Source organism: Vanellus vanellus (assembly GCF_965231255.1).
Source record: "Vanellus vanellus genome assembly, chromosome: 9".
Lineage (NCBI taxonomy): Eukaryota > Metazoa > Chordata > Aves > Charadriiformes > Charadriidae > Vanellus > Vanellus vanellus.
The window spans coordinates 24,214,698-24,231,168 of NC_138914.1; the positions used below are offsets into that span (position 1 = coordinate 24,214,698).

The window sequence follows — 16,471 nt, forward strand, 5'->3', positions numbered from 1 at the left end:
AGGTTTTTATTTTTTCCTCTGCATCTAATTTTCTGTCTTCAATGGAATTTTTTTGAAGGTCATTGTGCTTACATTTTCTGGGAAAACAAGTAGTTGAGTAATCTTCTTTAATTCAAGGTTCTGTGAAAATACAATGTATTTACAAAATTTCCAGAAATGTTATATTTTTCTCTTGCCTACCTGAATTTTGCATTTTCTCTCAAAGTAATGTTTTATTTATTGAGTAACTTCGAAATGTTTATCTTTTTTTTTTTTTTAAGGTGCCATAAAACGCAAAGTGGAATTAGAGTGGGGTACAGAGGACACAGAATATCTTCAGAAGGTACATACTCACGTGGAAGGAGCATTAAACGAATTAAAACCGGACATCATTGTTTATAATGCTGGGACTGATATTCTGGATGGTGATCCATTGGGAGGACTTGCTATTTCGCCTCAGGTTAGTATGATACTAAAATACCTACAAACTTTACTCCCGGCTAGGTAGCGAAGGCAAGCCTGAGAGTGACTTGTGGCTGTTTGTTAGATGAAGGTAAGGGCATGCTTTACACTAAACCAAAGCATTTTCCTCTTTCACCATATGGTTTTTTTTTTTTGGTTGCCTCTTCCTGACTACATATTTCTGTTCTCCAGGTGCCTGTTCCAGTATCGTTTGTCGTCTTTCTAAACTATACTGTTTTGGAACATCCAGACAGTAACCAGAGAGGCATATATTTTCATACTCCACCTGACTCCTATTTTTCCTCTTTGGTTCTTTCTTTGTTTCTGTTACCCTCCCATAACCCATTTTGTGATGCATGTCTTTTATCCCCTGTCCCCAGTATGTATCTTACACCTAATTTCCTCTATAGAACTCCCAGCTGTTTTAAAGTGCTTTTCTGATATCTTTCAGTTCTAGCAATTTTGTGCAGCCTGTATTGTGTTCTTAGCAAACGAACAGACTTTTTCCCTTTCCCTATTCTCTTCTATACAAACAGCATTACCCTTTTTCAGTTCAGTTTACCTTTTCTCTCCCCAGTTTGGCACCAGATTTAAATTTTGATTTATTCTGTATAGTTTCATCGAAGTCTTCACATTCTAGATACAACAGGTCTGCTTTTCTCAAAATGCACAAAAATTTACAGATCTCTTATTTCCTCCATTGTTTTTTTTTTTAATGATTCCTTCTCTGACAGTTCCTTGGTTCTGACTCTCCTGTTTTCACATTTGGGTCTCTTTGTGTCCGCCAGTTCAATACAGGAAAATGCTTTTTTGATTTGTGAGCTCTCGGATTCCCTTCTAATTGAGCCATTGCTCAATCTGTTCAGTTTTCATTCTGTTTTGCAGTACTTTAGTTCTCAAATGCTTCCTTTTGCACAGAACTGTAGTTCTTTGCTGGGTTTTATTGACTTCCTTATGTATTTCCTCATTTTAATTGTCTCTGTCACTGAGCAGCTGCTTCGTTGCTTTCTGACTGCCTGCAAAGTCCTCGACGGGCCCAAGGTGGAAGGACTTGGGAGCCGCTCTGAATCTCCAGCTGTTTCCATAGCTGTGTAAAAGTCTCTAAGGAGAAAGGAAGAGCTGAGGGTCTTGGACTTGTTTGGTGTTGACATTGGAGAGGATATGACCTGATGTGTCAGATCTCATTTGGTGGAGCAGAGCTTTTCGGAAAGCAGTGGCCACCAAGAGAAAAGGAAGCTAGTGATAGACGGAGAATACTTTAAGATGTGCGTTTTCAAAAGTTTCTCTGCCATTTCAGAAGGAGCAGTATTAATTGCCAAGAAAAAAATGAGTTGCTGTAGGTTGTTGGGTGCTGTGTAGGGAAAGAGACAAAATGTAGGGATGGGCAAAGAAAGGTGGAACGATTAGCCTGATCACAAGCAGAGATGAAAGGCAGAGTGCCATTTCTCTGTGCAGTCAGCGGCTCAGGTGCCTGATGGAGTAAAGGTTTCTGTAGTTTTCTGAACTGAGGGCAGGGTTTCTTGTCTCTCTGATCTCGTTGGCTTAGTTGTGAATGGCATGTTTCACCAAGCCTGAAATCCCAGGCTATTGGAAATGCCGAAACTGAAGGCATTGAGCCTGGATAATTCATGTCTTCAAGGTTCATTAGTCCAGTTTTCAGTCCTACAGTTGTGGATGTCATTCATATTTTAAAATCTTGCTACAGTGTTAATTCTACTCAAAATTATGCCTCTTGAGTGATAGTTCCTTGGTGCTTGAGGCTATGGCCAGAATACTTGAGGTATAGCAGGTAAGTACCTCTTACCTTTTAAGTGGGAACTGCATCAGGCTGTTGTTTACATTTGGTGTATTTTCTGTCTTGGTAACGTGCAAATGCTGGAATAAGCCCATGTATTTTCCTCTCAGTTTGTCCAGGCTCGGCCACTAGAGATGCTGGAGCAGGAATGAGGCAGTTAGGCTCATGGGAATAGTGACTGCTTCCAGTTCTTGTGTGGTATGATGTTTGCCGCATCCAGCGATGGTTCCTAAGGGACATACATCTCATTCTGTAATTCTATTACTTCCTTTCAGGTTCTGTTCCTAATATAATTCTTGAGTTTCCTTTGCCTTATTTTTCAGTTATTATTCCTTACTCCCATTGTGCTTTTACAGGGCTGTGTCAAACTATACAAAACCCGTTACTGTTGTAACGGGTTTTTTCAGCTACATTTATTTGAATTTTATTCTTTCCCTTTACCATTTATTTGTAGTCTAATTTTTTTTATTTATTTGTGGTCTAATTTTTTTTTAACGGGAGGGTAATATTTCTTGTTGTATTTCCAGTCTTCCTTTAACCACTTTAAGTAGTGCATATTCATTTTGTTGTAACACTTTTGCTGCTGCTTCCTCTAATCTTTTTATTTGACTGCATTTTAATCCCTTTCCCCTTCTCTGACTTCTCCAAGCTGTTGTCTATTATGTTGTTACTTTTATTTTTTTTAGGAATTGTAATGGATTATATGTGCCTTCTGTGTGTCTCTGGAACACTCTGCTTTTACTTTTTCCACAAAAGTAGATTTTAATTTTGTTCTCACTTATTTCTGAATTTTCTCTTTTTCCCCACATGCACTTATTTGAAACCCAAGAGACTTAGTCTTCTGTGGTATGGGTTCAATGACAGTACAGTACCCCTTTGTCAGCAGTCTTTGTAATTTTTTGGTTCCATATCCTTTTCTATTAGTAAGAGGTTATTTAGAATTTATTTTCCTTTCTATGGATTTACCATTACTTACACTCTGCACCTCCCCCTTCAGCCATAGGTTCTTTTAGTATTAGCTTTTATTAAAGAAACTGGAAGCTTATAATTCAACTAGTGATTGTGAACATGTAAAATCTGATTTGAATTTGTGATTCTTCTGTAGGTTTGTGAAATCTTGATCAAGTTGCTAAACTTTTGTCAGAGGGTGCTATGCAAGTTGAGCCCAAGCTAAAGCACTTTGAATTCAGACAATCTTGCTGAGTCTCAATTCCTCCCCTGTAAAATAGAGTGAATATTTCTAAACTTGATAGTCAGTTTAGACCTTGTGGCCTTTAAGCAGGAATTCTAGGAATTTATGCTAAAGATTATCTGCTGTATCCTCTAAAACCACATCAAGAATTTTTGATTTGCTGTTTTTCCTTTTTTTTTTTTTTTTTTATGATTAGACATGTGAACCTGCTAGCAGGACTTTTGAATGAATTTTTCTTATTCCTATTGTAAAATGTGGGGCTTAATCACTTACCAATACTATATATCCATAAACCCTAGGCTAGAACTAGAATATACTCATACAACTGCTCTTTTGTTGTTTTTGGTTGGTTTTTTTTTTTGTGGGTGTGTGTGACTGTTGTAAACTTGCAGGGAATTGTGAAGAGAGATGAAGTAGTGTTCAAGGCTGCCAGGCGCCGCAGAATCCCAATCCTGATGGTGACATCTGGAGGCTACCAGAAGAGGACAGCACGGATTATTGCCGATTCCATCCTCAATTTGCACAACCTGGGGCTTATTGACAAGGAGCTAGCAGCCAGTGGAGCTGGAAATCCCAAGGTAGAACAGATGATTAGAGACGCTGCTAAAGACTTAACTAACTTGTCGCTGCAATGACAAGTTACTAAATTTTAGCAAACAACTTCCTGGTTTAGGAGCAGGAAATCTCTATATCATTATCAGGGTTAAAATAATATATTTTAAAAAGACTCAACTTGCCTGTAAAATAACACAGTAGAGATAATATGCAGTCACAGAATAACTGTGTCTAACTTCTGAAGCTATCTTGAGCAAAGGCTTTTAAGCTAATTGAGACATATACTCAAGGGTACTGTCTTTCAGTTTTTAATATTACTGTAGAAAGCTTCAATTGCTTCTCTTATTGTTCTGGGTAGTCTGTTATGTTGAAAGAGCTGTGCAGTTGGTATCCAAAGAGTGTCCCAGCCCTATTGCAGATGATGCAGTTCAGACTGCAGTGGGAGAAATATGGACTAAACCTACTAGCATTTTTTTTTTAGATACTGCATTTTATTTATTGCTTTTTTTTATTGAAATACTGTTTATAAAACGAGTTCTGTGTGGGCTTCAGCTGTCAGTTTAATACTAAAGTTAAGTGCAATACTATAAAAAGAACAGTTCAGTTGGTAGGCTTCTAAGCCATAGCCTATTAGAACAAAAGTTCCTCAATTTATATTTTATTCCTGTTGTTGATAGTGACATAAATCCTACTTATAAACACCTTGAGAAATAAAATGGGAAATGCCTTTGGCTCCATATGCAAATGAGCTATAAGGGCTCAGCATTAACAGTCTCGTTTTTGCCTCTCAAAATGAGGCCTGCATATAAAAGGCAATAGTTACTATGCATTGTAAATCGCAGAGTAAAGAAACTACAATAAAATGAAAACTGATTTTAGAGTTCTGCGAATTCTTGCGGAAAATAGTATGTAGAAATGTAGGGTATCTTTTATTGTTGCTAGCTTGTCATGTATAAAACAGCAAAGGGTAAATTTGAATTCTTTTTTCCTCCAACTAGTGCTGTGTTTTTTCCACTTGCTTGAAGAGTAATGGTACTCATAGTTGCAGTCATAGTTGGTAACCAAATTGTTCCTATTTACAGATAAAAAAACAGTGAAATTTCTACATTAAGTTAATGTGCTAACTTTATATGGGAGCTTCTAGGAGGATTTGGGAACTAAATAGCATATTCAAAAGCAAATTCAGTACACTAACTGTAAAGTTTGGTTTTATTTAAGTTGGTACATTTTGCATTAGGTGCTGTTTGTAGCATTGGGTTGTAAATGTACTAAACTGTATATTTTGCAAGAGCTTTTTTAACTTCCAAGTATTCACTGATTTGTAGTACAAGTTTTGCATCATGTGTAGGTTTGAGCCTTTCTATGAAGACACACCACTATTTTCCTTGTAGTGCAGTTGGTGTGTAAGCTGTTTAAGGAATGTTTCATTCTAATTGGAACACTTACCTCACTTAGTGTTAATTTTTAGATTGAAGGGGTTTGTTAATTGTAAGAACTTGCACAATTGCTATAAATATCTGCTTTAAAACAGATCTGACATATTGCACTAATCTTGAGTTGCGACACTGTTAAAAAGCACTTTTAAATTTCTTAGTAAAAGGACCATCAGAGTACAACTAATGTTGAAATGTATTTTTTCTATACTGTCTGATGTTACTGAAATATGTTGTTATTCTTTCATATAATTTTTATAAAATTATAAATTGCATTTCTATAAACTAAAACCCTGTCATAGCACCATGTGGTCTTTTCCAAAGCATTTGCTGTTTGTGTTAACATGTTTATATTATTTTCCCTCCATAGAGATTAAAATGATGTTGAACAGTGTTGACTGATTTTTCTTTCCACTTCACTTGTTTCTTGGCTGTCAAAAACTTTGAAGGGGGCAGTTTATTGAAAAGACAAGAAGATGTGGGTTTCATACTTAAAACATAACTGAGACTGCAGTGAGTCTTAAGCGTGAATAGTACAAGGTTTGTCACCAGCGGATGCCTTCTCTGAGAGTTAATGTGTTGACCTCTTAAAGTGAGCTTGGAAGTTTTGTATCCAAATACTTTTTAAAATATCATCATAAGGGGTTAAAGTCACTTTCTAGTTCCAAGGTACATCCCATGACCTATATTGTAACTCCTACTTTACCTGTAACGATAAATTACTTATTAAACTGTAAACTAAGCTTCTGTTAAGGCTGCAGTAGTTTGTTACAGGTCTTTTACAAATCAGTATCTTTCCAGAGAGAACTAGATGTTTGCAGAAGAGCCTGCTAGCTTTCAGACTCATCTGTAAAACTTGTGACTGTTAAGCAAAGGGCACATTGACTGCATTTTCAGTGTTTGTTATGAAGCTAGAATTGGTAAACAGACAACTCCTGCTTCATATTTTTCAAAAATTTTATTTAGTGTAATATTTGACTTGGTTTTTAAAACCAAAATACTAATTTCTACACATTAGGAAACTAGTCCAAGATAAATGTGTACTGTTTTTTGAAAAGAAGTGGTGAAACTTTTTTTCGAAGTTGAGTTTAGACCACAGATAGACCACACGATTCATAGTTAATATACTGTTATCACGAGGCAAAGTTCACTGAGAATTTCATTGTGGAAACCTTGCCTTGACCTACCACCGTCAAAATTTTTAGCTTTCTTCTGTGGAATGCAAAGACGTATGTAAGTCTGCTCAGACAATGCCATGCAGTCACAAATTTTATGGGGAAAAAGTGTGGCGTTTGGGGGTTTTCTTTTTTTAATTGCAGTTGTAACTATAAAATCCTCCCATAGTAGAAAGGCATGTTTCAGAACTGATGCTCTAACTTACAACCAAAAAACTATCTTCAAGAAAGACCTAGTAGGTCTTGTCTTTCATAATAAGAGACGTTAGTTTTGACTTAAATTACTTAAGCAAGAAATAGTGAGGTTTGTTCAGTAGCTTACAGTTAACGTACAAACACGCGTTTCTTGTTACTCATCCGTGTGTGAAATGTATTTAAAAAATAAACTGAAGAGTTGGTGTTTTCATCTATTTGATTTTACAGCTGGTGCATCGAGCTCCAGCCCCCCTTGCCTCTTTGACAGCTGACACACAGACTAGAATGGGGCATTAAAACACTGGGTGTTGTGGTCCTAGTCTTAGCTGCCTACATCTGAGCTTTAGGTGGTAATATCAGCCTCTTTCAAACTGAAGGTAAGATTTTTTGTTTGTTTGTTTGTTTGACTTTGGTTTTTTGAACACCCTGCATTGTGAAGTCCCAGGCTTGTATCATGAATGCAAGGAAGAGTTTGGGAAATGCTGTAGTGAGACAGCTGTGATTTAAAAAAAAAAAAAAAATTATAAAAATTAATTGGTAGGCAGTTTATTGGAGGGAGCGGGGGGAGGTAACACTTATGATTGAGTCATAAATGACCATGCTCCCAGGTTCCCTACTCCTTGCTGCTTCTCACAGCTTGAGGAACCTAACGATCCTGCAACCGTTCCCTGATACCTTCTGGCCCTGCTGCTGGAGTAAGCTGTTCAGCAGTGTTTCTGTCTTCTCTTGCACATACAACAAGGCGCGCAGTTCTTTTCAGTGCTGGCTGTGTACATTTTTTGCAGTCTGTGAAGTGACACTTAGGAATTTCTTGCATTTTACAAGTGGTACTGTACAATTGTGTTTTACATGCAACATAGCCACTTTGGGGAGAACCCTCTCTGACAAATGCAGAAGTTATGAAGTTGGTAATGGTGGATCTAGACTTTGCTCACAGTGTGCTGCCAGGAGCGGAAGGAGCTTGCTGAGTTCAGAAAAGTGCAGGGTCTAGGATCTTGGTGCTGTCTGCTATGCCAGTGTTGGAATAATTGAACACCACCTTCTTTCAAGAAAACTGCAATCCCTTGGTAAAGAAGAAAGTTCGCTTGCTATCTTTGCTCAATGGAAGATGATCTTCCGTATACCCCTGGGCTGATTCTGAAATGCAGAGCATATCAGAAGCAATAATAAAGGGCCTAATCCCAAGTGAGGCTGTGTCCTGAATTTGCCTTGAATTTGGCATGGGTTGTGCATTCCCCAGCCATTCAGAAGGCAAGCTTGCAAATTGTTCGGTATGTGCCAGCCCTTAGCTTAGACTTTAGATAGGTGTGATTTTCAGTGTTTTAGTCTTTCCTTGATGCTTTTGGTAATCTCTTAGATTTCCCATCCTGTGCTCATCTAATTTTCCCTCCTTTATCTTATCCTTTATGCAGATCATTTTGGTACAAACAGTCACTTCTAACCAAAGATCAATAGAATTAATTCCTTCTAAAAAGAGATGACATCTTGGTAAGCTGTATGAAGGACTAATTCCTGTCACTGGTCCCGATTCTCTCTGAGGCTTACCATGGCGGTGGGAACAGGAGGTTGGTTTCGCTCAGTGCCTCACTCAATGCAAGTACGATACCCACCTGTAGATGATTTTTAGGACAAAGTAACTCCTGCCCTACTTTCCTACAGCCTTTTAAACATGCAAAAATACTGTGTTCTGCACATAGCACTGACTTCCTGAAATTTAATTCAGAATATTGTGGTAAGACAAAAATGCCATTGTGATTGAAAAGATTGACTAGGCAGAGGAAATGATTGTGGTGGGGCTGTGGTTCTGACTTACCAGCCTGGGGCAGTTCTGACCTCCCTCCTTACAGCTTACCTAAGATTGAACTTTTGGTTGGAGATGAATTAACTACAAAAACTATGAAAAGATTGCCGGTAATTTTAGGCACATCTTGTGTTACTGGTCCTGCAGTACTATATTTTGCCAGTGGTCTGTGCAGCCAGGGCACGCTTCCATAAGTCATTTCTTCCTTCAAAAGTAACATTACAGGTAATTAGTTAAACTATTTGTTGTCAGATATAAGGCTAGTTATGTATTTCACTAATAAGATCCAAACTCATGTTTTAATTTGCAGTTGAGTAGACATCCTTTGAGCTTGACTGCAACTGATTATCTTTATTCTGGAAATGCACGTTTGATTTCTGTATTAAAAAAAAAAAAAGAGAGAAAAGGAAAAAAATGTATTCAAGGCCAACCTAAAATAATGCATCTTGTCTTTATAGTGTCTTAAATGTAGTCTTTAGTAGACTTAAATTGCAGTGCTCTGTAAGAGCAAAGAGATGTCTCCTTTCTTTCACTTGATACCTAAGAAAGATTGTAATTAATCCTGTTAGCCAAAAACTTGCCTTTTTTGCTGTGATTTTTTTTGCCCTTGCATTGGCTACAGGTACAGAAGAGGGCAAAATAGACTTAAGGTCTATCTAGGTCTATAGCGGAGGTGAGACAAGGAAACTGAACATTTCCTAAAGAAAAAGCTGCAGCCTGATCTCTGCTTTACTTGCATGTGACACTGGAGCTGGAGCCAGTAAGAGCCTCTTTGCTTTTGGTGTGACTGAAGTAGAATCTTTCCTAGTGCATGTAGGTATCGGCATATTTATCTGCTGCTTCCACATATTGTATGTTAGCTTCTATCTCTCTTCATTCTTTGCTAATCTTTCCTGTGACAACCATCCACCAAAAGCGCCACCAAGAATATTCTGCTTTTCTGTGATGGTGACCAGGAGTTTTCCTGTGGGCACTGTCCTCTGGCTGCCGTACAGCTTCCCAGTGACTGATTTTCATTTTATATAAGCCTCCAGCTATTTAGAAATTCTTAGCACAAGGATGTAGTGGAGTTTGGGCTTATTCGTTTTGGTCTGTGGCTAGATTAGAGTTTGGGTCTTGTTTACTGTATGAGACTTTTGGAAATGGATGTGGCACCTGAGAATCTGGGTCAGTGGCAGGTTCACACAGCAACTTCTGTTGACAATTGTTTGTGTTTTGGGATGAGTAGCTCAATAGGCTCCCCGATCAGAAAGAGATCTTTGATTGCTGCCTGAGTAGAAGTAATTCATAATATCTTCTTCGAGAATGGAAACAGAATCTGATTTTAATTTGATTCCTTTAAAAATGAAAACAAGCTGACAAATATCAGAAGGCTGACAAATATCAGAAGTACATGTTTGGGTTTTTTGTGGGACCTCCAGAAACTAGTCTGATGGTTCTTAATTTCAAGATATTATGATTGTCTTGGAGTATTACTGTAAATTAGATGAGGTAGTCTTTGCCAAGACTCCATCCTGTGATAATCACAGCAGTGCAGATTAATGGAAAGCAGAGAGGAAAAGGCATAGCTGCAGGTGACGTGATGTGACTGCTGTGTAATCATTCTCAGTTTCACAATAGCGCTGGTTTGGCGTAGCAGAGGAAATAACAGCATAATAAGACACAGCCCTGCTTGTTGCTCTGTGGACATAAGCAAGAGGGTGAAGTTCTTAAGCAGGTAAGTGGTTCTAAAGATTCTAATTCCTATTTATTTACTTCTTCCAGAATGGTTGAAATGTAATTATTTGAACATTGTGAGATGGGAGTTCTGTCTTTTAAAAAAAAAAAAATATATATATATATATATATATATATATATTCTTACAGATTCTGTAAGAAGAGTTTTGAAAATGGCTTCATGAGCAATGGCCACAGCTCAGATCCAGTCTGGAGGAGAGCTCAGGCGCAGGCTACGGCTCAGGCGTGCCCAGGAGGATTGGACCTGTGCCTGGCTGCCAGAGGCAGCTCTAGCTGTGGCCCATAAGCACGACTGGCTGATAACGCCTCTGAACAACGGGCATCAGTTCCGATCTCATTAACACCTCCTGCCCATTTTCAGGTAGCCCTGTGAGATCGCACAATACACTGCTTGTTGCCATCCATATCTTTTAATAGAGTTTATAAGAATTCCCTAAAATACTATTAGAGTAAGTGCTTAGACTATTGGAAGTTGCAAACAGAAATATTGATGAAATTTAGCCTTTCTGGATGAATTTTTTCAGCTTCATGGTATACTGTCTCTGAAATTGATTTTGAGGTTAATTGTCTTTATCTTGGCTGCTGTTTCTCAAAGCTGCCTTTTGTTAATTAAAAGAAAACAACAAAACCCCCCAAACAAACAGAAACAAATCCCAAAGTTGTGGGCAACTTTGTATGCACAGTGCTAAATGTATCACAGGAACTATGAGAAAATGCTCTAAGGCATGCAATTAAATAATACACTTAAAGCTATTGATAACATGTTAAGATCAGAGAACAAAATTCTACAAACAAAAATCAGGTGCACTCACAGCTCAAAGTAATATCATGTGATGAGACTATAAAGCTAGACTAGAATTGGCAACCAGTAAGTACTGAAAATCAAATTATTTTAGATGGTAGAAATAGATGAGACTGTAAAAAACCAAAGAAGTCTGAGAAGGAGAAAAGCCAAACTTGGGCTTTCATTTTTTTCCTAGTATGCAGTATCATCGGCTCTGTAAATGATGCTAATATCTTGTCTTTTTTTTTTTTTTTTTCTATTACTGTTTCTAGATGTAAACACGGTGTCACTAAGATGCAGTTTTGGAGTAGAAGTCATAGTAAAACAGCTGTGTTTTGATTTCTGGAGGAAAAATCACCCCAGATTTACTTCCCAGGTGATTCCCTCCAATTCCTCCTTATCTTACGCATACTGACCTATGAACACAGCACGTTGTAAGACAGCAAAGTAACTCTTCACTAACTCAAATAAATAATAGACAAAGGTAAACAATCCAGTGTATCTCAAGCCAACTTTCTTTGTGATTTCTTCTATTTACTGTTGAAAGTGCTAGAAAGCTTTAAGAGTTCCCAGTTGAAGGGTTATGATTTTAATGCTATTGGCAAGTTGGAAACACCTGAATTGTTTCAGACTTAGTTCTTTCACTAATCTGTGGAATAGATGCCTGTTTTACCCAAGCTTACAACACAGTAAAAAATGTATTATGACAGAAAAATAAGTACAATGTGCAGCGGCTACGCTAAAAGGCAAGAGAAGTCTTTTGTATTTTCTCTAGTCTCCATTCATTTACTCTTTAGGGAGTAGGATATTGAAACAAAACCAGTGAGTGATAGAGCTGTAGAGGTTCCATGCTCCATCAAGATTTCATGCTGTTCATTGTGATTAGATACAAGACCATATGCTGATAAATTAATTGGAAAACTGTGTGTAAATGTGGCTGTGAACACAACTCCATATAACTCCTCATGCTTCATCAGCTGTATCTGCTAGGGATAATTTTCCCTATATTGTCATAAAAATCCAGAAAGTTACTAAATGCTCCATAGTCTGGTTTCATTTGGTTAATAAAAATGTGAACTGTATTTCTATGCTGGTTAACTAGAAAAACTAGTTCAAAGAAAGATATGCTGGGGGGGTGGGGGTGGGGGAAGCTGTTTAAAGAAAGATTATGTTTTTCTGAACATATAGTTTGCTAAGCCATAAGACTAGGATGAAAAGCAAAGCTTGATTTTAATACTATTTAAAAATTCTTTCCAGAATTCTCGCTTGCCCACAGAAGCTGTGTCAGTAGCAATTATACTGTGCTGTGTGTAGGTGTTGAAGATCGGTGCGTGGCTGTACAAAACGGACTTGGTCATTAGTGAAGTTACAGTACACTTCCTAACATTGCTACAGCAGGAAATAACTTCTGCTAAATTTTACATGGAAAGCAGTGTAAGGCCCACTCTCCACTCCATATGCAAAAAATCTTTGTGACTTGCTCACAAAAACTGGCTATTTTATATAGATCAGTTTTTCCTGTATCCGTTTGCACGCATGTTATGCCACCCATGGAGTTCTGTGCTGTCTTAAATAATGGTCAGAATGGAACGGCAGCTGTAAAGGTGAGTGTCCTACTGGACTGATACATAAGACCACCTCACTAGTTATTTTGTGAATTAATCTGGTTTTATACACTATTTGTTGACAGGCATTTTCTTACAGGCCAGCAAACAGCATAGCTATCAGTCTGAATGCTGCAGCGCATTGAATAGTGTTGAGTGTAGGGAATGTACTTCAAGGTTAAAATCTCACAGTTACTGTAAATTGAAAATGGAATACACTGCAACACTAAAATAATGATGGTTGTTAACCACTGTTCAAACAGTAACAGTACTTTAAGAAATAGTGAGCTGTCTGAATTGGCAATTACTGGACTGGTTTTATTGGATTTGCAAAAAGAAAGGGTAGGTAGCCTCATTTTATAGAAATTCTTAGTTTATAGAGGAAGAGGTAGCACGAAAAATCACTGTTAGCCTTTTCATTTCGGGGCTTCTTGTTTCATATGTGCAAATTGTTGTTCGTTCCATCTGCTCATGAAAATGTTTGCACAGCCCGACAGCATACGTGACGCAGAAATGGGGAAGGTGAGAGTTGCAGTATAAATGTGTAGCCTTCCGTGCCAGCATGCTGATTGAATTAAAGGGTCTTATGAAGTGTGGCAACAGCAGTGCTGATGAACTGCAGACGTGTTTTTTTCTAGAGCTTACTGCATTTGCTTGAGAACAATATTAAGAATTCAAAAATTTTGCCTTATTTTGACCTCAGAAAAGTAAATATGTATGTCTGAAACTTAACAAGCTATAATAGAGATCTGTTCTTCACAGTGTAGTTGCAGTAATTCTATCTTATTTTTGAATACCTGAGGCTCTTGATGTAATGGGTCTACACAGCTTGAGAAATAAAGCTGAGCCACCAAATGAAGAATGCAATAAACTGCATTCAAAACAATTGCCATCTGTTTTTTTTTATATTTCTCCTCATTAAAACTGGAAGGCTGATTTTTCCCAAATGCTGCGATGAAAATCAGGTGTTCCTGTGATGTAGCATGGCCATTTTCTTGTTGTTCACAACCAGAGAATGATATATGCTGTCCCCCTTTCAGCAAATAATTTGAGGAAATTTAAATGGCACATTTTCAGGCTACAGGTAAAACCAAAGACTAACCTAGGTCAAAGGAGGTGATTCTGCCCCTCTACTCCACTCTCGTGAGACCCCACCTGGAGTACTGCATCCAGCTCTGGAGTCCCCAACATAAGAAGGACATGGACCTGCTGGAATTTGTCCAGAGGAGAGCCATGAGGACGATTCGAGGGCTGGAGCACCTCTCCTATGAGGAGAGGCTGAAAGAGTTGGGGCTGTTCAGCCTGGAGAAGAGAAGGCTCCAGGGAGATCTTATTGTGGCCTTCCAGTACCTAAATGGGGCCTACAGGAGAGCTGGGGAAGGACTTTTTACTGGGGCATGTAGCGATAAGACGAGGGGGAATGGCTTTAAACTGCAAGAGGGCAGGTTCAGATTGAACATTAGGAAGAAGTTTTTCACTTTGAGGGTGGTGAGGCACTGGAACAGGTTGCCCAGAGAGGTTGTTGAGGCCCCATCCCTGGAGGCGTTCAAGGCCAGGCTGGACGTGGCCTTGGGCAACCTGGGCTGGTGGGAGGTGTCCCTGCCTATGGCAGTGGGGTTGGAACTCGATGATCTTCAAGGTCCTTTCCAACTTAAACAATTCTATGATTCTATGATTTTATTTTTCTGTAGAGATGACCAATCCTGACTCAGGCCTCGCCTAATGTGGTCTAAAACAAATGTGGTGCACTGTTATCTGAACGATTTGTTATTAAGGTGAATTTTATTAAAAATAAAAAATGGGAGGAGTAGGCAAGATGTGATAGTTGTGAAGAAATGTGGTTTGTAAGCTTTAGTTCACATACAAGTCCTTTCCCAGCTTAGGACAAGGAATAGTTCAGCTGAGATATGGACAATGTAAACCTGTAAAGAATTGTCAAGGTCAGCGCTAACGAAGTTGGGCCTGATTTTATTGTGCATTTCTCCAACAGGGACAGCGTTTAGAGGGTTGAATTTGATTTAGTTTTCACCACTGAGGTATCACTAGAAGAAAAAAAAAAACCCACAACTCAACAAATTACTATACTGTGGATGTGATGTACTCAATAGTGCTCACGCAAGAGGTACGCTCCTTGCTTCTTTTTTTTGAGACACACTCCAAGACCTTGAAATTTTACAGTGTGGGAAATGTAGTCTTTTAGCATGTCTCAGTAAAATGCTGTTTCTGTGGTGCTGAGAGATGGTACTGTCCCTAGAGAATGCACATACACCTCCTCCTGACGCTGTGCTCGCAAGGTGGGTAGAGCAGCCTACGGCGCTTGGGAGGCGGGTGGCATCCTGTTGGGGACACCCAACACGGCTCTTCGGGGGGCGCTTGCAAATGTGGAAGTAGAGTTTTTCTTATAATGCTCAGCAGTGTTTTAAATGAGTGTACAGGGAATCAGAGGGTCACCTTAGTCACCAGGAACAGTTCAAGGTTTGCAGCAGGAGTAATAGCCAGGCAGATATATTTTAATGGTAGTTAAATTAGCAGCTGCGACTGCTAATTTGGGCTGTCTAGAGGTGGGAAGTCAACAGCCCTCTGCAGAGGGAAGACCGAGACGCTTGCAGCTAGTGAAGCTTATTTTAGAGTTGAAGCTGATTATTCCAAATGCTTAGAAATGTTTTTGGTTTGTTTTTAATATTTCCCTTCCATTGTTGGCAGCAGCTTGGGTTTACCAAAGTGCACTGCTGGGGCATCTAATACTTAGGGCTCTGGTTGTGTTTCATCTCCTTCTGCCTGTGCTGGAGCTGTTTTGCAGTTCATCTACTTAAGAGGGATTGGAAAAGGTTTTGCAAATCAAAGGGCATGCTCAGTTCTTTCTTTGACTATTTGGAAGAATTCCATTGAGAATAAAATTGAAGATCTGAAAAAAATACGCTGCTTTTGTAATGATACTTCTAATTCCATGGAAATCCTTTGCTTTTCTTTTGCATTCTATATGGGTGATTTTCAAGCTGTTCTTCAGTGTCATCAACCAGAAGTCGAGTCATTTTAGTGACTTTACACATCAATGGATGAATACTATGTGTGGAAGTCTCTCTTTGAAAATTGTTGTGTGTTACCAGATATGTGGTATTCTGCTCTGCTTCAATTGGGTTCCTCTGCTGCACATAATCTGTGTTATATGAATAAATCAGTGCACAATTATTTCCAAAAGGTGTAATTATGAATCTTTAACTGCTTGTAAATGGAGTGAAAATATGACTACTAATATAGAGTATCACAAAAATGATCAAAAAGATATAGTCATTGCGGGGGCTGAGGGGTTCGAGTCTGACAGCTGGTGAGGTTTTGTCCTATCAATAAATAACTCATCAAGGAAGAGTGAGGCCACAAGTCCTAGAAATTAACTTTTTTATGCTGGAGGTCTTTCCAGAGGAAAATTGGTCTGAGCTATATAAATAATGTACAAATTTCAACAAGCCATTTTATTGTCAAAAGGTATTTCATCTGTTTACACGTACTTTGAATATTTTCTCATTAAGTGTAGAGCAGTGCAGCAGATGACCAAGGGGCACAAGTCTCTTTGCATATTTCTTTACGAATATGAGCAGAGGTAGCAAGGCTCTGGTTAAATTTTGACCTCATGGACGTTAAAGGAAACTATCATTGCTGTTGGCATATGTATGCGTATGTATATTTATTTGCAGTGCATGATGACTGTTTAACACGGTTTCTGCTGCTGCCAAGGGTTGTATAAGTCCTCCCTTGCAAAGA

At 38.5% G+C, this 16,471-nt stretch overlaps 1 protein-coding gene across 1 annotated transcript in view; it reads left to right on the plus strand.

The window, feature by feature from the left end:
* The window catches only part of HDAC11 (histone deacetylase 11), a gene marked incomplete at its 5' end in the record, with an annotated part of 54,239 nt that extends 48,429 nt beyond the window's left edge, over positions 1-5,810 (plus strand). The window contains 2 exons of the mRNA XM_082487937.1: positions 261-439; positions 3,821-5,810. Coding sequence (XP_082344063.1) covers positions 261-439; positions 3,821-4,063 — 422 coding nt within the window. The 3' untranslated portion in view covers positions 4,064-5,810. The remainder of the gene's footprint in view (positions 1-260; positions 440-3,820) is intronic.
* Positions 5,811-16,471: the final 10,661 nt, after the last annotated feature.